The sequence below is a fragment of the Diadema setosum genome, chromosome 18, assembly GCF_964275005.1.
Source record: "Diadema setosum chromosome 18, eeDiaSeto1, whole genome shotgun sequence".
Classification (NCBI taxonomy): domain Eukaryota; kingdom Metazoa; phylum Echinodermata; class Echinoidea; order Diadematoida; family Diadematidae; genus Diadema; species Diadema setosum.
In genome coordinates, this window is record NC_092702.1 from 6,333,899 (window position 1) to 6,358,339 (window position 24,441).

The following is a 24,441-nucleotide window of genomic DNA, read 5'->3' on the forward strand; positions in this document are numbered from 1 at the left end:
TGATTTCGTGCAGTTTGATTTGGCACATGACCAAACCAGTACAGGAGGCCGAGGCTCGTGGTTGATATGGGGAGGTTGGTTCCTGCAAACTACAGTACCCCACCCTGCCACACACAAACGTGAAACACGCAGCGAAGACGCACTGGGGTGGGATCACGCAATTTGGGGTCGTCAAATTTTACGGGGGAACCACTCTATTTATAAAATAGTATGTTGCTTATGTAGCTTGACCAGTTTAAACGAGTCATTTCAATCATATAGCACCCAAAATAATCATGATATAATCCATAATCGTATTGTCAATGTGCCAAAAAGTAGAATTGTACGAAATGAATGAAAAGTACGATGATTTGGTGGAAGTTTGAATATCTACATCCTGTCTTGTTAGTGGTCCCCGTGTTTAATACGGAAGCAAAACACGTAACGTCACACGTAAACAATAATCGTCAGACTTTCGGAGATCGAGTGCGAGTGAATCATAACAAAGTGAATATTTCGTCGAAATACAGCGTTTCGAGATGACCACCACACCAAGGAACGAACTTGACGACTCTCTGAATGGTAAGATCACATACTATGTGCCAGAATATTCCTTTTTTCATCTCGCCTTGCCGAATTTTCCAGGCACTTTGAAATTATATCGACATGTTTGCGACCAGCTGGATCTGAACAGGTTTCACCCAGGCGGGCCGCCGGTCGCTCGGCTCCGACAGCGCGGCCGTTTCTGACGTAGACGCCATGTAGCAGCTGCTTCGGTTCATATTCACATCCCATGCACATGATGCATGGGATGGGTACACCACCACTACGACTAGCAACTCCAGTGTCTCAATCAGAGATGATAGAACAAGATATTTTCTGCCAACCTAAATCCACCCAGTATTAAAGAAGGGTCATAATCCAGATGTCAAATGCAGCGTTACGTTTTTAGATCGTTGTACAGTCCTTTTTATCATGCAAGTGAAAGAAAAATTATTGTTTACGTTACACTCAATCTGTATTCTTGGAGCCATAAAAAGTCATTCCTAAGCTATGCTCAAGATGTATCTAACCGTTCCAGAGAGAAATTATTAAATTAATTATTACTTCAAATTTCATGGCATTACAATTGTCGTACTACTGTTTGACAAATTGCTTTATTTGTAGTCTTTTTAATAGCAAAGCACCAGTAGGCTTATATATTTTGTTGATCCCATTAAATGCTTATTGCGTTCCCGAACTGGCCGATGTCTTGACCACTTACAGAACGAGATACATTGTACGTAAAAAAAATAAAAAAAAAAAATCCGCTGAGGTTCAACCTTCGTGTCAAAATTTGACCACAATCTAGGTTTCTACATATGTAGCAGGTGGTCGAGTTTTGGACGGTGTTATGGTCAAATTATGGCCACTGTGCTGGTTTGGTTCTGCTCTTGCATCAGTGGTTAGTATTTATGTTATCAGGGGAAGAGGAAATCTTGATGCTGAAAAGCCATTATATTGGTAGCCTGAGCTGTAACTATACTGTATGCGCCATATATTTTGTGAGTCTAAATTTTTGCAAATCGGGACTTCCCGACAATTTCGTGAGTGGTTAAATTCACGATCGTGGAGTCCTGTCCTGAATGGAGAAATGTATATGCGTACGTCACATTCATGTCGGCATTAGAGTCAAAATTTTCATGTGTTTTTAATTTCGCGAATAGCGGCTGACTCGCAAAATTCGCGAAAATAAAAACCTCACGAAATATTTGGCGTATACAGTAGATTCTGTAACTACGGGTGTATGTAGATGCACACAGGACTCTTTGTGACCAACAAGAAAATTACAATCTAAGAAAGCTGTACACCTTGAAATCAACAGATGTAATGTGCATGTCCTAATTGATGTGAGAAGTACCCACAGAATTAAACAGCTGCAATAAGATGGATTTGTTGACTTCTTTTGTAAAAGTGAATAAAAAAATACAAGTTCTATATCACTTGATACCATGAATTTTATGTTTTTGAGTTGACTCATGCATGTAAGCATGATTATTGTAGACGCCAGTTTTTATTTTAACAAATTTCATGAGTCGAGTATTGTTCGCGAAATTTAATGACACAAAAAAAATATATCAACTCTGATTCCAATATGAATGCATTACTTGTGCACATGTGCATTTCTTTGTCCATTGCTCCATGAGTGTGAAATAACTATGTGTAATATGTGATCGCAAAATTGTCAGGAAGTCCTGATTCGTAAAAAATTGGACTCGCTAAATTTGTTTCCTCTTGAAATAAAGGGCATCTTTATAAGTAATAAGTGTAAGCTTCGACAGCTAGTCATTCCATTGTGTTTGTTCTTTGATGTGTGAATACAAATGATCAATCACAATAAGTGGCCTGAAAATACAATGCTGTAGTTCCTATTTCCTTCCAGTCTACAAAATGGTTGCCACTGTGGAAATGGCTGCGGATGGTATTCATCGATATAACATCCTGGGAATTTTTAGACTTTACTGTAGGTGTCAGGGACCTCAAATGACCGATAGTATGAAATGAAACCTCAGGACTTATCATTATATTAATAAGGTACATTGTAGATGTGAGCAATTCAATTGTGTGCAATGACCGGCAGAGCACACATTTGCTCAATGTAGGACATACAGTGAAAAGAAACAGTGTTGCCTTATATGCCGATAGATGGTCCAATTTATGTCAATCATCAAGAATAAATTTTTCATGCTGCTTTGGTGACTGTGTCATTTGATCTACGTAAGTTATACTATTTATTGATAGTAATTTGGAAGGTATAGTGAAAATTTTTATATTTTGAGCCTCGTGATTGCTAATTTGATTACGGATGCTTTTAGTGATACATTTAAGCAGACCACAGGCCTTTTTTCTGTCACAACTTGTTGATTTCTTTCTAGCAAGATATTTTTGGGCTTCAAATTTTCATGAATTGGAGGCCATTGCCAAATGTTGGCAATTCATGAAAATGCCGAAAAATGGCTGTATCCTCCGATTCATGAAAATTTCATGCTTTAACAGTACTAATTCCTTTATTTGGTATCCGACCTGTTTACAATGTAGAACAGTGGTCTTAATTTTTTATTTTATTTTATTTTTTTTTTTTACACTGTGCAGAGTCGTGGGTTGAGCTCCAGTACGCCCAACACCAAAGCCAGAATGAACCCCTGTTGAGTCTGGGATCGGGCGGGGCCAACGGAGGCTCCAGCACCCCATACAGCACCGGGTCAGGGGGCGGCGGTAGGCACAGCCAGGGCATCCACTTCGGCACCAACATGGAGAAACTCCTGATGGAGGCACAGAGGGAGAGCCGCTCCACCTCCAGGGAGGGTTCACAGGGGGGCAGGTGAGCACCCCTGAATTGTTCACAGTGGGGTTGGAGTCTCCATCCACCATCAGAAGGATTTTTTTTTTTTTTTTTTTTTTTAGAGATGAAAGACAATTTTTTACACCATGTTCAAGTTGAAACATGTGCTTCAGCTTGAGATTAGTAAATGCACAATATTTGATTTCAAATATTTCAGAAACAGAGTAATTTATTTTGCAATGATTTATTATGTGCTGTAGCTAACAATGAAAAAACACATTAAGTATACATGTATGAACTTTGTGTTGAGTTCAATGAGAAAGGAGAGGCCTATTCTTTACATTCATACTCACACACACACCTGAATGTAAAATTTGTACTTTGATCAATAAAGAAACTAAAAGCAGACAAGAGAGAAAATAACAATACCTTGATATGCATCATGTTATGAAATGTTTAGATTTTGACTACTGCCTGATGATTATCAAACAGTGTTTCTTTGTTTTTGTGTACATATACATGTGTGTATGTCCATCTGTTGATAGTTTTCTGACTGGATGTCAGTCACATCTAGAAAAATCTTACATTTGATTATTGAACAAAGAATTGATTTGTTTGTATGTAGATTGATTGAGATGAAAAAAAGACGAAACAAACAAACAAACAAACAAACAAACAAACAAACTCAACTCAGAGCTGGGTTGCTGAAATAATAATGATAAAACAAAAATTACATCTTTTTATGTTGAGGTACAATTTGGGCATTATGTTTATTTTTTTAGATGACATTCCCCAGAATACAGCTGGAGTTATGCTGATGACATGTACAAGTGTCACTTATATTTGATAGACAAGTACACAAAATTTTACGTGGAGGCCATCTGTCTTTTGTCATGGTTGAAGATCATAATACTTTGCTCTTGGCAAGTTGTAGCCCAGTACTTGATTACTTCACTTTTTGTTCCTGCGAATGTCGACAAAAGTGTTCCTCGCTTTATTCCTTGTGAATAGTCCCATCATCAAGTAAAGACAGCTATACAACTTTTGTAGGATGAAGAGAAAACTATCTGTGCTTGCAAGCAATATTATAAGAGTAAAAAATTAGTAATATTGCAGAGTCTAAAACAGAAAACAGCTTACATGTACATGCTCAATTACATAAATTCAATTAAAGAAAATTAGCATAAAATTTGCTAAGTAATTTAATGCTGAGGTACATACATGTAAGCACAAATCAAGGAACTTAAGTGTACTAATGTAAAGTACTGGAAAAAAAAAGGCTGTCATTAAAGGCACAAGTTGTATCATACAATGTACTTGACAGAAATTGGCAGCTGCTGTTGTATTGCATAGAACTTTAATAAACGAAGCATTGTCTTGTTCATTGCTTCTTGGATGAATCAGTGATTATGACCTGAGAAGTTTTACCAGCCTTTTCATGGTGAAAACCATATAGTATTACATATCATTGGCACTAAAAGCAAACCCAGCGCAACAAAACTTGAAGTGCCGCACTATACTGGTACATCATCCAGGGTCCTATATACAAGCGGAGCAGATGGTTGTGGTAAAGCTATGTTGTGGAAGCCGTATACTGGCTATTCAAGTCTGTAGTCTATTGTTCTGACTCACTCACTGTGCACTCGAGATGTTACAATGGCACATCCATTGTGGTACCCACAATCCCAACAGGGCTAGGGCACAATGAGCTGGTAGGTAAAAGGCACTCACTATGGCTTTCACAAAGTATGTGATTACATCAGTTGTTGGTCTTACATTGTTAGAAAGGGGGATGAAAAGGGGGGGGGGGATTGGGATTGAATGGTAGATTGGAGAATTGCTTTCAGAATAAATTTTTTGTTTGGAAAAGATTTAAGCAACCCCAAGTTTGCAGCCATGTTTTCTTTCGTAAAATTCAAACAGCCCTTCTCGATATGGTGTAGAAAGTCATTTTTTACACACACATTCACATTGATGTTCCAGTTAGTTTAAGTACACTTATATGCACACACACACACACACACACACACACACACTAAATGCCCATTTTCTCAGATTTGTATTTTGTAAGGGCACACAAAGCAGTGTAGAATGAAAGCTGCCGAAAACTGGTAATGATTCAAAAGAAACAATCCAGTGAAGTCAAAGGGAGTCAAAAGGGGCCTTTTTAAACTCTCCAGTATTTGAGTTTTCAGTCCTATAGCAGAATCAAAAGCTCAGATTTAATCAGTAATGTTGCCTCTGACAAAGTTTCTGCTGGCATTGAAAGCTCAGATGTACACAAAAAAATTTTAAAATGTGGTAAAATATCTGCCGCATCTGTGACTGAGAGGAGTGAATGTTGGGACCTTTAAAACACTATTAAAGTATCTTGTACCAATCAAGGAAAATGAAAGGATTGTATCCAGCAGTTTTTAAAATCAAATTTTCTGTCGCTATAGTTGATGTATTTTCCTGTTTGTCTCTCATAAAAAGTGTCATATAATTGCCAAATGCTCTAATAGCCTTTCTTTATCTTTGTGTCTGCTGAATGTCAATATTCTTGCAATTTTTACATTGGTTGTTTCCATCCCTAACTCACATGTTAGATCTATTTTGAAGCACTAAATACTGGGTTTTTACTTCCTCTGCAAATGGTAAATTATGCCTTTAAAGGACAAGTTCACCTTCATAAACATAAGGATTGAGAGAATGCAGCAATATTAGCAGAACACATCAGTGAAAGTTTGAGGAAAATTGGACAATCGATGCAAAAGTTATGAATTTTTAAAAAATTTTTGTTGGAACCGCTGGATGAGGAGACTAGTAAGGCTCGTGATGTCATATGAGTACAACATTAGAAAATGTAAAGAAAATTCAACATATTTTCACTTTTTTCGCTTAATAAAAGAGCACTTGACTTGCCTCTTTCTAAAGGCAATTGGAATAATATTACCCGTAACATATGTCAGTAACAAGTCAAGGGAATGTGTACTTTTTTCAAAAGATGAAATTTGTGAAATTGTCTTTATATTTTCCTATATTGTTGTACGCATGTGACATCATACACCGCAGTAGTCTTCTCATCCAGTGGTGACTGCACAAAAACTTCAAAAATTCATAACTTAAAATTTTGAACGGATTGTCTGATTTTCCTCAAACTTTCAATAATGTGTTCTACTAATATTGCTACATTCTCTCAATCCTTATAAATGTTAATGAAGGTGAACTTGTCCTTTAAAGTTCAGTGGCTGGATTACTTTCTAGTACTTCATGCCAAGTAGTACAGTTTAATGTAACTGCCAGCAAAGAGGGGTCCCATAATCTATGCTGTTTCATCATGGCCTTGCCGTGGGAACATTGCATTTGTACATGTACGCCTGAATGAGCTGTCTAAACTAATACACCAAATTCAAGTTTAGGGGGACTTACTGAATGCTTTAAAAAATGGCAAGTTGAAGCTTAGTGCCTGCATGGGCACATAAAGGTCAATGAAGTATGAAGGGGAAAGGAGTGCCTTGGAATGTACACTGTATGTGTGGTGATGGGTGGCCATGCTAAATACTTCTCAGAAACATTTTAATGTCAAGGAGAATGTGAGTGCCTATTAGATGCATGCAAGTCATGCATTTTGGGAAGACTTCAACACATGAGTTCATAACCAGGTTAATGGGAGACCCTTATTACATTAGGCCATATGAGTTCACTGCCAGGTTAGCATTGGACTCCAATTACAAGAGACACGGGGAAACAGTCACCTTTAAGTACCAATGGACCCCAGTTATATTAAAAGCACATAAGCTCATTACCAGATTAACGCTGGACCCCAATTACCTTTAGGAGCATGATGTATTTGCCAAGACGGTGAGCACAGTTTTCACTGTCCTCTTGTTTCACTATGACATGTTGGCATTTGACACTGATTGCTTTCTACCACAAATGGGCACAAGTCAAATTAGCCTCCACAGGTTGACATTGGACCCAGACTGCGGAACCCAGATGAGGACATATGAAAAATGTCTCTTTACCAGATGGAGCGTTGTCAGAGCCCAAGTTGACAGGAGCTGGAATTATCTGCTAGGTGACATTCTAGACGCTCCTCACATCTTCATGGCGGTCATTATCTTGTGATATGTTAATAGACGTGCACTTGTACATACACCTTTCATTTTTAAAGGAACCGTTCTTTAGTCACATTTCAGGGGCGAATCCCGGAATTCTGTAAAGGGGAGGCGCCTTTACAAAATTATTTACAAAATTAAAGGGGGCACATGCACCCCCATTTTTTCTTTTTATTTCTTTTGTTTTAACAAAAAAATAAAGAGGGGGCGCGCACCCGATGCGCCCCCTCTGGATCCGCCGCTGCATTTTGATCACCAATGCAAGGCTGAGAATGCAAGTATTTCCAGGAAGATTTAGAAAGTTATAGTGCTTTTCATACCAAATGCCTTTTGTGCTAAAAAAACAACAACAAACAATTTTTTGAACTGTCAGCATTCTGACCCAGTACTTTGCTTTCAGTGGTACTATGTAAGATGGTCTATGTATGTTGTAGTCCAACAATATAAAGAGAGCCTAAAAATGGGATGACACATTTGATGGGATTAGTTTCACGCATTGATCAGTTTGAAACATGATTCTCTGTGAGTCATGCTACTCGGATCGTCACGTCAGCCAACCGCAGGAGTTTTTGTGAATCCATCAGTGCTCAAGTTCAACGTTCGGGCTAATGATCCATCATTTGATGGTAAAGATAAGACTTTAATTCACAATGATAAAATTGGTCGTCGAGTTTCTAACAAACATACAAACCCCCATCCGGCCCTTCTAGATTGATTGCTATCAGATGTGGGTAATCACACAGTTCATATGTTTCCCCATGCAATTGATCAAGTTTAGAGTGTACTAGCTCGTAAAGAAAGTGGCATACATGTATCCGGATCTTATGAATTAATGATGAATTCCCACCTAGTTGTCCTTTAGAGTGAGGTTCAACCAGAGGAAATGTGGACTCCAGAGGGTGTAACATTACAGCTTCCCAAATGAAAAATTTCACCCTTGCGTGTTGTGATTACGTGCATTTGACAGTTTTGCTGAAGAAACGGTAGACCTCCGTGAGACAAGTAGGCCCTGTAAACATGACTCATTCCCCCCTTTGAGAGGAACTTGGAAAGAGTCCAATGTTTTTCTTGTCCACTGGGCTCAGCCTATGGATTGCAACCAGGGGTACAAGGTTTTCATGATATGACATAATGCTGTTTATAGACCTTACCATAATAAATGTCGGAGACCTCATTTGGGATTATTGGAATTAATTCTATTCATACAATTTAGAGTTGCTGTGTATGATATGGATGTGCCTGTGTGCTTAGATGGCTTATCCATTTTTGTTGTTCTTTTTCTCTATATTTATTTATGTCTGTCTCTCTATTCATGTCTCTCTTTCTTGGTCTCTCTCTCTCTCTCTCTCTCTCTCTTTTGCTGTCTGTTATCTTGCTATTTTTAATCTGGCCTAGCCTATATCTTTTCGGCGACACGCTCTCGAACAACATGTCATGATGGCTTTAAGGGATTGGTAGGGAGAAAAAATTACCCCACAAAGCTAATCTGTGGAAGCAGGTACATCCTGGCCAAATCTGATCCCACAGTTTTAGTCAAATCACATATATTGACAGTACATGTAGGCTTAGCCTTGTTTTTATTGTAATATTGCAAGGGAAATAACCTTGGGTAGAGAACAGAAACATTGAAAACAAAGTGCTTGAGAGCACATTATGCATGTAGTATACTTCTAGGCTCTCATAATACTGTAGTAATGCATGTTTTAACATTTTGATATTCTCAATGATTTTAGCAAAGATGCTATTTCATGAGAATGTTCATCATGAGCGCACAGCTAAAAACGCCTAGACTCTTGTTTTATTTAACATGAAATCATTCTTGCTATTTATGATGTTGTAGGATCTTGGGAATGTCAACAAATCCGAGCTCTTTTTAAGACCCTGTTTACAGTGCGAGGCTTGGCCGCGGCTCCGCAGCCGCAGCCCCGCTTCAGTGTAAATGCGCAAAAGGCCAAATGCGGGGCCAAAATTGGCCTCGCATTTGGCCTCGCTCTGGAGGTGGTCTCGGCCGCGGCCAAGCCGCGGCTGAGCCCGGCCTTTTCTCAGTGTAAATGCAAACTGGGCCAAATGCGCGGCCAATTTTAGTCTGGCTTCCATACCCTCTGCCCGTACAATTTCGCTATTCAGGATATTAACCCCCTCAACGTCATACGCTAGTATAGTTTAAGGTGGTTTTGTCCTGCAAAGGATTTTTCCTTCGACAAAGGCCTTTGCCCGAATGACGACTTTGTCGCCACGGAATCCAGTTGGCAAAGGGTCTGAAAACCAGACTATACCAAATTGCATTTGTTTACAAGCAGAGCGCCACTACAACAAAATATTGAAAGGTTTCAATTAAAAGCGCGGCCGAGCCCAGCAGTGTAAACGGACAAAATTGCGAGGCTCGGCCGCGGCCGAGCCCCCGCACTGTAAACGGGGTCCGAGTTGATAACAGAAGTAGTCTCCAAAGCTTTGTTTTGCTTCAGTTCTTTCCTCAGAATGAATGGCATAATTCCATGAAGTCTGATCATTCCGTGGCTGGTTGAAGTCTTTCTGAAACTCTCGCAGGAATTGCTTGTCATATTTTGATTTAGTTGTTGACATCTGCGCTCTCATTTCGCTAATGGCACAAATTTATTTGTTTTGCAAGCAGGGCATTGAATAGAGTGATGAAATCAGGCTGTGTTTATACTACCCCCCTTTGGGTAAAAATCAGCGTTTTGATACGCATTTAGTTCAAAACATGGTAGCATTCTTTCTCACTTTGCTATTACCGCCGTTTCAAAACGTCGTATCAAACCGCACAAATATGTGCATGTACGATCGGCGTTTCTGACTAATCACGTTTAACGGAGAAGCATAAACGCAACTCACATCACATACCCGTTTAAATGACGTAATCTCCATCACCTTTCCGGTTCACGTGAAATTGCGCACACCAGGCCAGCCGACCTTTCGATTACTGTGTTGCGCAACACAATTTGCAGCACAATTTGCAACACAATTTTCATGTCTACCCTGTTTATACAGTGAGTGAAAGGGCCAGGCTCAGCCATGGCCGAGCCTGGCCTTCATTACACTGTAAACGCACAAAAGACCAAATGCAGTACCAAAATCGGCCGCGCATTTGGCCATGCTCTGGAGGTACTGTAGTCTTGGCCGCGGCTGAGCCGTGGCCGAGCCCGGCCTTTTCTCACTGTAAATGCAAACTGGGCCAAATGAGGTACCAAATTTGGTCTGGCTTCCAGACCCTCTGCCCATACTATTTCGCTATTCAAGATATCAACGCCCTCAACGTCGAAAACTAGTGTAGTTTATTAAAGGTGGTTTTGTCCTGCAGAGACCTTTGCCTTTGGTAAAGGCAGTGACTTTCGCTGCGGACTCCAGTTGGCAAAGGGTCTAAAAAACCAGACTATACCACATTACAACCGGCGCCCTCCCAATAATAGTGTTTGTTTACAAGCAGAGCGCCACTATGACAAAATATTGAAAGGTTTGAATTAAAAGCCCGGGCTGAGCCCGGCACTGTAAATGGACAAAATTGCCAGGCCGAGTACCGCAATTGAGGCCGGGCTCGGCTGCGGCTCGGCCGCGGCTCGGCTGCGGCTTGGCCCGGCCCTGCACTGTAAACGGGGTCTAGATCAGTAGTGCTTTTTTTTTGGTTGGGGGAGGCATGGTATCTGCAGTATGAAGGATCCAACAAAAAGTGACATTTTGACAAGTCTTTGTTAAACATTTTTGTTTCCTTGATTTTTCTTCGTTTATAACAAGTATGGAAAGTAAGAAAAGATTAAATAGGCAAATATGGATGGAATGTAGCTCAGGCAAAAAGAAGAAAACAAAACAAGGAAAAGAGAGAAAAAACACCTGTAAACCCAACTTCTTCATCAGGGGGGCTGGATGTCAATATCCATACAGTGTGCAAATGTTGGAGCATCATTTACAGTATTTACATTCTGAACATATTTTTGGTTAAAAATGCGTATTCAATGACATATATATATGTAAACACATGTTTGGGTTAGATAGTTCAGCTGTTGCAAACCACAGTGATGTCATTTCCAGACATGTAAATGTCAGCTGGTCACTGCTGAAAAATCGCTTCATGACTGAATAGAAACAGTCTCACTCAAATCTCCCTGACTTAACTACCCATGACCCGTGCAAATGTGCTTACGTGCCTTATGGTGCACGAGTCGTGGCTCGCCGGCAGGAGTGTACCGAGTGAGTGAGGGAGGTCACAGGAGTATACATCTTGTTTCCTTGACTGCACCCTTACACATACACTCAGTCAACCGAAGATTACATTAGCCACGAATGTTCTGCACGAACCCAATCTCCTGCTGATTAGGACGGCACGACGGCAAGCCAAATAGAGCGCAAGGTTGTCTGGGCAAATTTTGACAAGCAGGGAGGGACCCTTATAGACCCCAGTCCCATACACTGCTTCCTCTTTTGTGGCGTCTTGAAGCTAGCTGGCCAGCCACATTCTTCATCTAGGTTTATTATGTGACCTTGTTGTCTTCACCTATTGGTAAAGTCTTTAAAGTTGAAGGTGTGTGAGGCCAGTCACACAGAATGATACTTTGTCTCATCTCTGAAGAATTAAGAGGCAGCAATGTAGTATTACAGGCATCTTTAGTTAAACATATATGAATATACACTTTGGGATCTGTTCAGTATTCATTGTTAAAAAGAAATAGAAATAACAAATATATATATCTATATATATATATATATATATATATATATATATATATATATATATATATATATATAATTAATAATTATTAGAAGAAAGAGTCTCAAGTACGCCATGGATCCAACGATTACACAAAAATTTTTGTGTATATTATGATACACAAATTTTTGGTACATTATGATGTAAGTTGAGCCAGTAAACAGTACAGTGTATATTTTTTGTAATAAAAAATTTTTGTGTAATCGTTGGATCCATGGCGTACTTGAGACTCTTTCTTCTAATAATTACAACATTCGAAGTCCAACACGTGGAAAATTCCAAGATATATATATATATATATATATATATTATATGTATATATATATGTACACATGTATCTGTCTATATCCTGTATATATACATGTATATATGAATAAATATGTAAAATAATTATGATAATCCCACTTTCTAATTATTGTCACTCTTCTCTAATTGTATGTTATGTTTAATAAAGTACATAAAATGTAAATTGGAGATTTTGACACTTTGCTAGGAAGGATGGTTTGTTACCCTCAGCATAGAATGTAAATGAACATTTTAAAAAAATAAATGAAAAAAAGTGAATATATTTTCTTTCTATTTTATAGTTGTTGTTGTTTTAATGTGTGTACATGTAGTTCTATCACCTCTTGCTGTGCACATTCGAGTTTATGATCTCCCAACTAGATAGACGTAATAAACATGATGTTCGCCATATCTGTGTCAATGACTTTACCAGCTTGTATCACTACAAACACGTATGCCCAGTTCACACTTTGGTCTAATTTGACAGCAGCATGGAGCAGGTTGGTACATTATGATGTAAGTTGAGCCAGTAAACAGTACAGTGTATATGGGCTGTGACTTACATTGTATAGCACTTCAATACCATTACAATATGGAAAAGAAAACAGTAAGCAGTATTAATAGGCTGTGATTTACTGTTTCATAATTATATTTTTTTCAGAATCATATTTTTCTTCCTGTGGTATACATTGTATGAGCTCCCCTAAGGAGACATTTATTATTATGAGCTCCCTCATGGAGACACTGTAATGGCACAAAGTTTGAAGAATGATAATGTTTGATTTGTTTATAATATATATGGCTTTATCTGATCTCAGTAAATTGCCTCAAGCGGCAAATTGTTTTTCAGTAGGGCCCCATTTATTTATTTTTTTTCCATAACAACAACAACAACAGGCTATGATTATCGAGAGGCCCATTTGCATAATTTGAAAACAAGGCAATATAAGTAATCATCAGATATGACCTTCTGTTCATACACTGCAATAGAAAATTGTGGTGTTGCGGCACCAAAGAAATATTGTGAGTTTTTTATCTTGGTGATATACAAATATAATGGGTTCAACAGTCGTGCACACATTTAAGACTTTTGATATTAACAATACATGTAGGGCCTACCAGGTAGATTAATAGGCTAACTGCTCAATTTGTGTATGGTTGTGGGATCATATGGTATTCAAAGAGAGCTCTCTTTCCAAATTTGTTCCAACAATTTTCATGCAAAGTTATAAAAATTGCTCTCTTTTGTGTGATGTTTTGGGTGATCAATGCTTTTGATAGCTTTTATGGCACAGTTGCCTTTAATACAACTTTCAACAAACATGCTCTTTTCTAAAATCTTGACTTTCCACTGGCAGTTTTAATTCAGAGATTGACCTGAGATATGTAAAGATTGAAGAAGTTTGAACTTTAGTGCATACTTTTGTTGTAGCACAAAACATACAATTATTCCATATCAACGAAATCATATAACATACATGAGTACCTTTACAAAGAGTCTATGGGCGGGACATTTTTTTTTCCAAGTGGTGATGTTGAACTGTGGGAACATACAGTGTTAACTGAAGAAGTGAGGCACCGACTGTGTCTAGCAGTTCAAATTTAGCCCCCAACGCCCCCCCCCCCCCCACAACTTCAAAAACAAAACAAAAACAAAACAAAAATGGATGTGTATACTATGGGCCTTGATGCTCCCCTAGCCAGGGTTAAGCTGAAGTGCCTTGCTGATTCTATGAAGCCCTGAGTCATCCGTGAACCCATTTCAAAAGCTGCAGGGTTAAACGTACTGCACGTAGAACATGTAACCCACGGAGGAGCATTAGTTCTGCACTCTTTGTTGTGATCAGTGCTGCTCTCTTTTCATATTACATGTATGGCTCATGTTCGGGGTCAATATAGGCCATGTATGGTATGTTGACTATCAAATACAAATTGTGTGTTGTTAGAGGTTGGAGAACACTTGTAAAAAAAAAAAAAATACAAAAACCAAGTGCACTAGTAGGCCTATATCACATTGTCATCTCGATCCCACCTGACTCAACCAACTTTTTCTTGTGCATATTGTCAAAATTGTAAAACTATAGTCACATACAAGTTGAAGTATTCATTTTAGGCTATTTCATATTTTTAGGGGGGGGGGAGTAGTAGATTCGAAGGGAACAGACTGTTGCTGCAAAGTGGCCCCCCCCCCCCCCAAAAAAAAAAAAAAAAAAAAAAAAAAAATCGAGGATGTTTCTCTTTTTCACAGGCAGGTATACAATTAAACCATGTTATTCACCTGCTTCCCCCCCCCCCCCCCCATTTAAGTTCCTTTCTAGGCGGAAATTCACTTCCACATTCATTAGTTGTCGTTAGGTGGGACAAGTCTTCATTCCAGCAAACTTTGTGCATGTGGGTTAAGGTAATCTGTTGGAAATATACATAGAATATGAATACATTACAGGTATGGTTTATATTGAAGAACACAAGGTTCTAAAACTTATTTTTGTGACTGTTTGTAAATCTAATCTTGTCAGCTGCAGAACTGCTTTGAGTATTAAAGTAGTGTACACTGCATGTTACTTTTTGTAGCAGTCTCAGTTATGCACAAGTGGAAAACTACTGTAAGCAAACCAGAAAAAAAAAATGATATCATAAGTGCCAGGCACTAGTAATCAAGGCTTGCCCTATAATTAGAGATATATACAATGTATGCTACAAGCTTGTTCTTTTGTTTTGTTTTTACGATAGCATGATGCGCGATTCATTTTTCTCAGGTCTGTTTGCAACCCCATCAACTTAGTAAGAAAATGGTCAAACAGGGTGCTAAAAGAGTCTAGGTGGCAAGGCAGCACACAGCGATTGAAGATTAGAAGTATGCTGTTGTGTATTGGAGGACTACAAAATATATGATAGCTATAAATAGTGCAGTCACAATGCACATGGAAAACAAAAATATAGATATAATCTAGTGCAGTCACCAAAGAACGCATACAGAGCAATATATATGAGGTTGCATTTAATACTTCCCCAGGTCTTGTGCAGGTTTGTTGTCTATAGCCTTGACCTCATCACCCTATTGTAATGTGATACAGAAAATAGGCAAATAAAGGAGTTTACCAGCACCACAGCACTACCACACACAAAAGAAAAACCTGTTGTGTTTATAGGTCTGTTGTGTATCAAAGTAGTGTGTACAATAAATCTTATCGTTTCAGTGACATGAATTTTAATATTTTACTTTACCTATAATGTGTTAGACTTGCAGATTGATTATTAAAGGAAAATATCATTGTGATACTAATCTGACCTGACCTGATAATGTTTATTTTTTTTTTCATATTGTATTGCATGTCTCTGATTAAAAAAAAAAAAAAAAGAAGAAAAAAAAAATGTCTGTAGCCAGTGTAGGCTTATTAAATTCCTCTTCTTTTTTTTTTTTTCTTTTTTTTTTTTGGGGGGGGGGGGAGGGAGGGAGATGATATTCTTTTCTTGCACTGTAATGAAGTTAATATCACTGTTGAGCATAGATCTGTGTTTGACACAAAAATGTGTAATTGACTTCCATATTTACATCCATGCATTATTATGAAGAACACAGTTACACAAATACACTGTACATGAACCCAATATAAACACATACTTGTATGTGTAACATATATGCATAATACATGTATTTGTACATGATGTGCATGTAGTATGTTGTGTATATGTCGGTGATCATCTGCATGTTTTGCATTTGTAACATGTTTTTTATATTTTACATCAATATTTCACTTGAAAACTGCAGTCCTAAAGGGCCACCAAGTCCGGTTCTCAGTTCCAACCAGGGCTCAGCCCCAGGATCGGTGTACAGCAATGGATCTGGGGAAAAATACCAGGTAAGTCTGCAAATATGAGACTATACATCAGTGGGAACATTTTTTTTTCCTTAGGAAGAAATGAATACAAACTCCTGGACAGTACACTCTATCAAAGACTATTGTTTATAATCCCAATGCAAACACCTTTAGTTACAGGTCACTTGAAGTTAAGTTGAAATATCAACATACAGCATCCCAAAAGCAGGGATTTTCCGGTCTTTTTGCTTCATCGTTGCTCTCCTAGTTGTGATAATGCCAGAATGTCCTGAAGAGAGGTTGCCTTTGAACTTCATTTCATTTGTGTGAATATAATACTGTTATATAGGTAGGTCTAAAAAAAGAAAGAAAGATTGAAGGCCCCTATGCAGTATGTTAACTGCTTGATATGAGGTGCATGATTTATCGTGTCAAAACATAACCTTTGATCTGCCTTATATAATCACTTAGTGACTTAATTACATTTCATTACAACTGAAAGCTTGACAAATGCTCGTAATAGTTTACAGTATGTTTGTGGCTTAATTGTTTGCTTTGATAATTACTGTAAAGGCGGGGGATACTGTCTGTTACATGAGAAAAGTTGGAATAAGAGCATCCTACTTTTTGGCTGCGGTACCTATTCATTATGTAAGATACAGTAGTTGTTCTGTGGTATTCTTCTGCCTTTTATTTATTTATTTATTTTTTTTCAATGTATGGCCCCAAGATCTTGATGACAAAGCCTTGCGCAATATGCCCTCATTCGTCATGGCAACTCAAAACTGTCAGTCAGCGTAATGGGGCACCTACCAAGTCATTTCCCAAGTTACTTCCTGACTAGACCATTGTAATTCTTTGTTGAATGGTTGTACAGCTGACACTGTAAGTGGCTTGTGTAAGCTTCAAAATAAGGAAGTTTGTTCTGTTGATAATAACAGTGGTGGATCCAGGGGGGTGGGATGCATGGGCACCCCCCTTTTATTAGCTCACCTGAGCCAAAGGCTCAAGTGAGCTATTGCGATCGCCCTTCGTCCGGCGTCCGTTGTGCGTCGTGCGTAAACTTTTTACATTTCCATCTTCTTCTTGAAAACCCCAAGACCGATTTTCATCAAACTTGGCAGGTAGCACCCGTAGGGGGTCAGGATCTCAATTTATCAAAATGGGCACCATGCCACACCCAGAGGGCCCCAGGGGGCCCCAATCCCCCCCCCCCAAATTAAGGAATCTTAAAAAATTTGGGCCCTTATTGTACATTTTCATCTTCTACTTGAGAATGCCTGGTCAAATTTTAGTAGAGCTGTGAATAATTTAGATTAGTGACTGCGTGAAAGGTGAACTTGCGATACTCAGGTGAGCGCTAGACCCGCGGGTCTCTTGTTGTTTGTTTCTTTTTCTTTTTTCTTTTTAATACTAAAAGTATGCATGAAATCACACGATGGCCAACATAAATATTTTAAAAGTCTCCCTACCGTGGGAGAAGGAACACCCCCACCCCCCCCCCCCCTGGCTCCGCCCTTTTATGGAATTCCTGGATCTGCACCTGAATGATCCAGTGTATACATTAAAAAAAAAAAAGAAATACACATACATATAATACACACTCACAACTCATTCCTTTGACGAATTACATTGATGGCTGCACCTTAATGACTATATCAAGTTACACCTGTGTGTAAAGTCACTTACTTGTAGTATTCATATCTTCGTAATCAAGCTCCCAGTTACTTACAAAAACTACAGATACTCATTCCTGTGTTTAATACAAACATACCTCCATGTACCACCAAATAAACAACCAAATGTGTAGGGATCGAACCATGCGGTCCTTTCTTTTGCTCCTGAAATTTGGCATGCTGTACCCTCTTAATTTCTCTCATCACCATATCTCATGGTGGCTTTTATGAAACTGACGAAATCACAATTGTTTTTTGAGTTAAATTGTATTGTGGTGTTATGGTGGAATTACGTATGTAAAAAAAAAAAAAAAAAAAAAAAAAAAAAAACATTTCTGTGTGTTTTTCTTGTTCATGCATAGTCCCCATGTCATTTCTTCATCATGCAGAAAGGAGCTGATATACAATACTGTATTATGGGTCAAGTGTGCAGGGACAATATCATACATTATATATCAACACTTGACATCCCCACAGGAGTTGTATGTGTCCCCCAAGAGATTACATTTTGAGGGAAGATTTGTATGTTGAGGGGAAAAGAAATAACTCCCAAGGGTCAATCCATCCAGTGTTACATTATGACGATAAGCAAAGAAATCTGTTGTACTCTACAATCTACATACAATCGTAAATACACATCATTTTACTGTAGTGTGCTATTCACAGCCAGTCAAATTCTCAAATTATATTACCTGAACTTATGTCACTGCTCGCAATATAACGGTTGTGATCCTCACTGCATTATTCACATGATTTTGTTATTACCAATCACTGACCAGTATTTATGTAGACCATTTTCTTATAGAATAAGAATTTAAACAAAATGCTAAGAATGTCATACCATGTTCTGGTAATTTCTGTTGTTGTTCTTGCAGGGTATGCCAGGGCTGATGGCTGCAGCGGAAGGGACCACCGGAAGAGGCGAGAACTGGATCTGGGACTGGTCGTCCAGGCCGGAGCCGCTTCCTCCCAAGTTAGTATTCAACCCATATGGGGGTCAATGGCATGCTGACCAGTGGGTCATGCCTCGGTCATTGTTGAGCAAGGTCAATGGGACATCATTACTGATTGATGATATTCTATGATACAGAGGAATCTTCAAGTGTGAGTCTGAGAATAGTCTCAAACAGAACGGTATTCTAAAATTGAGACATTTAACCACATTTCTTTTTAAATCAAAAAGTGATTTATAATTTTCTTCTGTGATGTAATGTCTGAATATATTTCAAATTTTACTTCTAAGTGATGCAGAAAGTTTAGAAGAATTAAAAGGAAAAATTATGAGTTGTTTAAGAGTTGCACACTTGGTGAAATGATATCACAATTGCAAAGTGAAATGATTTTTCCATGTTTATGGAATTACATACAAGAACAAAAATGTTGTTGTAGAGTAAGTAAGGTAAATGATGCTTGCCTTTTATGAATAAAGCGAACAACATCAATTCACACAACATAATCGTCGGTTTTGTTTTCACTTTCAATATGCAAAGATCAAGATTTTTCATGAGGCATGGATGGTACTTGTAGTTGTATCTAAGAAAAAAGAAGAAAGCTATAGTTTTGACATGTCTGAAAAACAAATGACATAGTACAGTGGCGGATCCAGAGGGGAGCGCACCGGGCACGCACCCCTCTTTATTTTTGGTTAAAACAAAAGAAATAAAAAGAAAAAATGGGGGGTGCCTGCGCCCCCCCCCCCCCTTTAATTTTGCAAAGGCGCCTCCCCTTTACGGAATTCCTGGATCTGCCCCTGTAGTATGTCAAGTTGAATTATGGGATTAAAAAAGGACAAATACACACATGAGAGTTTCCCAAAACATGAAGCTGTACTGATTTTCACATCATAGTGTGTATGGTGAGAGTTAACTATTATTTGGGTCCACACTCAAGAATCAATGGTTTTTCACATTGTGTTGCAAAAGCCAACTTTCAAAAGCCATTAATTTTGGGTGTGTGGGAATCAAATGTCAAAAAATATCAAATGTCACAGCGTAAATCTTCCCTGTTATGTTCTCATCACAGAGAGTTCCGCTTCAAGCACCCAGACAAGAACAGGTTGAGCATCCGTAAGACCAAGGCCATGCGTAGTGACTTCTTCTCAGCTGAAATCCTCTCCATCTTCATTCCATCCCTCCTCCTCACCAACCTCTTCGCTCTGGGCATGGGGTGAGTTGTGGGCCGCCATCTTCTTTTTTAAAGGGATGGTACAGTTTTTGTTGGTATGGGGTACAGGTTTCTAATGTCTTCTGATGATGAATTTTTGAGATAATGAAAAACCTCTTATGAAATATGAAAGGGCAAATAATTCTAAGAGGGATTCAAAGTTTATTTGATAAAAATTAGTTTTGAAATGGCTGAGATATCCAAAACAAAGCAATGCTAATAACAGGTGGGACCCACCTTTTATTAGGATCACTTTATTTTACTTGGTTTTAGATAATTCAGCTACTTCAAAACCAATTTTCAACAAGTAAACTTTGAATCCCTCTTAGAATTATTTGCCCTTTCATATTTCATAAGAGGTTTTTTTCACTATCTCAAAAATTCATCATCAGAAAATATTGAATGAACTTTGAATTTCCATAGGATTGTATGCTCTTTTACATTTCATTAAGGGGTTTCTAAGTATCATGCAAAAAGTTAAAGGCTGAATCCTCTCCTCAACCAATACTATACCATCCCTTTAAACATTCTCTCTTGAGTAGGGACCTACGGTATATCATTTGATTGATGTCCCATTTGTCCCTTCATTTGGAAGAAGTGCGTTGTGATTTCTTCACACATTGAGGAGCATTTTATTCATTGCTAGCCAAAGTGTATTTGTGACAGTTACTGAGACTTTTTCACTGACTTTCTTTATTGAAAACCTCAAGTCCACACAATCCCTTTGTTTTACCTGACTATGGCTGAATTTTGTTTTAAAAAATAAAAATCTATTCTGCATTCAACAAAACTCTATCAATGGCAGAACACTTTTTGCTATGATGATCGAACTACTGAGAGCTATTCAACTGCCTTTTTTTATGAGTGATAATAAATCATCAGAAAGAAAATTAGTGGTAACACTTTCGTGGCAATGAGGAAATGATACGTTTAAGAATTCCCCCTAGTGGTTAGTTCCCTCTATGTTACTTGAACCTGAGCCATGCCTGTGACAACTGTCAATATACCTCCAGAGGCATTGCCAGGATTTGGGTTCATGTGTTGCCAATTTGCATGCTGAGATGAGCACATGTTTGCGTAAACTGTTTTGATTTTGAGGCCGGCTTGAATGCCAGTTGTCACTTTTAATTTTGTGAGAAGAATTTTGACAGCCTTTATTGGGAGTCTGGTGATATTCAAGGAACCTACATCGGCCCAATATGTCATTGGAAAGGATTCAAGTTTGTCTGCCTTGAATTGAGCCCAGAACAACATGAAATAAAGTGAAACAACCGACTATAAACAAAACATTGTGCAACAGAAGGGAGGAAAGTAGAGCAAGAACGAAAATAAACACCAAAACAAAAAAGTGAGATCTTTAATATACAGTACATCCCTATGCTAAAGCATAGGATAGTTGAGTAATAGCATGACATCTTTCTTTATTGTTAAGGCCCATGGATTAGCTGTGCTCCCCCACCCCCCTCTTGAAGAAACAAACAAATAAGCACACTATTAACTAAATCTGCCTTTGTTTATAACATTTTGGCCTTGCAGTCTGTACTTTTCCCGTTTCATTGTAATTTTCCAGAAATCTGTAATTTTCACATCTTCCTTTAAAAACTTATCCCAAATAAAGCCATTGAAAAACCTCAAAACAGGGCCAGCAGATGTTGACAGGACATAGAAGGATGGGTACCACAGATAGACAATTTCCTAGCCTATGATGATATTGTACAATAAAAGTATGTGAGTACAGTCTGAATGCTTGATTTTAATATTGAAAACACCTTGCAGCCAGACTATTAGTACTTTTAATAATTTTGATACACACCATTAAAACCAAAACAACAACAACAACATTGCACACATTTTAAAACGCAAGCAATATCCATTGAAAAGGTTCAGAGTTTGGAACATCACGTACAGTAGACTTGGATCATGCTTTGATAAGTCCATAAATAGGCAATATATTTTTATTCAACAGCAGGAAATAGACTAGAAGTCTGTGCGGAGATCTGCCCCTGGTAGTTATTTGAAAGCCAGGATTGGGTATTATGTGGAAAGGGGGGGGGGGGGTTGAAACAGAGGGTTTGTGTGTGTTAATTCTTGAAGGAAGTTTGTCTCCGCCATGTGTTTGGGTTTACTTCTCAGTTTCACCTGCTTTCACATATGATGGCAAGCTGAGTTGATGGCAGATGGATTTGCGTGTATAACAGTCCATATTTTTGTTACCTTGCAAAAGGTTGGCCATCATTTGAATAGTGTGATTGCAAAATGGGTTAACTTCATTTGTGTTACGCATAATTTGAGATTTTTGTAATTAAAGTTGCTGAAAACTACAAAATAATGTGAAAATATGGAATATTTTTCATAAAACTTCCAGAATGTTCGTTATTACAAGTGAGGTGTCATTGGAAAGGTTTTAGGTTGCTCCATGTGATAACAGACTTACTTTAACCCGTTCCTTACGGGAACCTGGTATACCAGGTTCCCAAAATGAAGACAAGAGTGCCTGCTTTCGTGGCCTATATTCATGTTTCTTTGTGTTAAAATGCCAAGAAAAGTGGGTTTGATAAAAAGATCAGAGTTTATGCTATCAGCATTTGTTTTCCCTCTTTTTGAAAAATGTGTATTTCACAGTATTATTTACCTTTTTCTGATTTAGTTTTCGCTTGTTCTGCTGTAAACTCGTACGAACATGTTCATAGCGATCAAGGCTGAGATCAGTTAGATTTCTGCGTTCGCTGACCCCAGTAACCCTAGTCAGGTGTCTGGTTTTGTGTAGAACAAAAGATTCTGTGAGCTCATCAGCGCACGATGTATTCATAGCTCGCATTTGATCGATATTTCCATTGTTCACTGGCACATGTAGTTGATCATGGAAAGGGGGATACAATGTGCCACTTGACTGCCTTCACACAGGTGGATTACCAACCTGTCTGCCTCTCTGTTGACGGGCATAAAGAATCTCGTTTGGAGGCATTAAAGGCACTCCGAAAATTGCGGAAGGAACCAGTAAAGATGTTTAAAAGTGTCATTTATCCTGCTCTGCAATCAAACTCTTCATCTATATAGTTCTTAATTTTCATTGTTTTAATGCCGTATGACTTTCCAGAAATTACATCCACATTTTATCTTTTCATTTCTTTTTCTCTCTCCTCCTGCAGCGTCTACATCGGTTTCAGGATCGCAGCCCCTCGATCCAGCTGAGACTCCACCCTGGTAGATCTACACAACACACACATACACTCACACACACACACACACACACACACTCACACACATCCCCTTGGTCACGGCTGTGGGAGAGGACCGAATATTCGTGAAACACAGCCAACGATTTCTTGCTCCAACACCAATTCATCGCTGATCACGCTTGGGGAATATTTTTTTTTTTTTGTACAAATGGAGAAAAAAAAAAGAGGAAAATGAAAAGTTTCCATGTTATTTTTGAAAGGAGTATATTGTGTCATAATTGGTATCTCAAAAAATGTGTATAATAGTTGTTGATTGCAGTGATGGTAATTCAGTGGATTTCAATAGAAATTATCTGTCACGTGCATCAGTGATAGAAATAGCCTTTTGGTTAAACACTCACTATGATATGTTATATCAAGGATCTGATTTCTGACTTTGTATCTCAAGTGCAATGCTAAAAAACAAGCATGAAGGCAGAAAGGTGCCTGTACTGTGTCCTGATTTGAGCGGCAAAGAACAAAGACAAGTGTTTGATAGAACTTTATAGATATAAAAATCTGTTGCTGTGAGAAAAAAAAAATAACCTCAAAGTCATTTTGTCATACATATAATCCATTCTTCCTTTCATCAAATTCAAGGTTTTATCTGTTTGTCCTGTACGATGCATGATATAGGCTGCCATTTTACTCATTTTCCTCCAAATGAAATGAGAGCAGAATTTATTTTTTTTTTTTGTTTATTGTAGTATATGGTATATGAACTGCAGTCATATCTGTGTAATATATCATGTATAGCACATAAAAAACATTGTACCACAAAGAAGAAATGACTGCAAAGTTATTATGAAGTATGATGTACATCATTTCTAACTTTCACTCATTGTACTCTGCTTTGCTGTGTGTTACTACACACTCATCATTATATCAAGGAATGGATTGTTTTAATAAGCACAGCATGCTACGTCAGTCTGTACTTATGCCAATTCTATACTTATCTTACAATAGTAACTGCCAATCAGTCAAACATTAGAATTGTCAGAATGTCACCCTGTCAACCTCTATGTGCATGAACTATCACTCATTTCCTTTGAGGCCAGTAAAATATAGGCACAAAAGCAGGGTCGGAAGAACTGTATTTCGTAAGTTGTAGATGTCACCTCATAAATAGCATAATGACTGTTTTTAAGAGTCCTCCTGAT

At 38.2% G+C, this 24,441-nt stretch overlaps 1 protein-coding gene across 1 annotated transcript; it reads left to right on the top strand.

Annotated features, from left to right (window-relative positions):
* The first annotated feature begins 437 nt into the window (after positions 1-437).
* On the top strand, positions 438-23,312 carry LOC140241856 (BCL2/adenovirus E1B 19 kDa protein-interacting protein 3-like). The gene is made up of 6 exons (XM_072321607.1): positions 438-561; positions 3,112-3,340; positions 16,176-16,266; positions 18,776-18,873; positions 19,923-20,066; positions 23,213-23,312. The coding sequence occupies exons 1-6, from the start codon at positions 519-521 to the stop codon at positions 23,253-23,255; spliced, it is 648 nt and encodes a 215-aa protein (XP_072177708.1). The 5' UTR covers positions 438-518; the 3' UTR covers positions 23,256-23,312.
* The last annotated feature ends 1,129 nt before the right edge of the window (positions 23,313-24,441 follow it).

What these genes read in the sequence shown, in the direction of transcription:
- LOC140241856 (XM_072321607.1), top strand. Translation starts at nt 519, where the DNA reads ATGACCACCACACCAAGGAACGAACTTGACGACTCTCTGAATG. An exon ending in GAGGGTTCACAGGGGGGCAG is followed by an intron (nt 3,341 to 16,175) that starts GTGAGCACCCCT and finishes TGAAAACTGCAG; the next exon opens with TCCTAAAGGGCCACCAAGTC. An exon ending in CTCTTCGCTCTGGGCATGGG is followed by an intron (nt 20,067 to 23,212) that starts GTGAGTTGTGGG and finishes CTCCTCCTGCAG; the next exon opens with CGTCTACATCGGTTTCAGGA.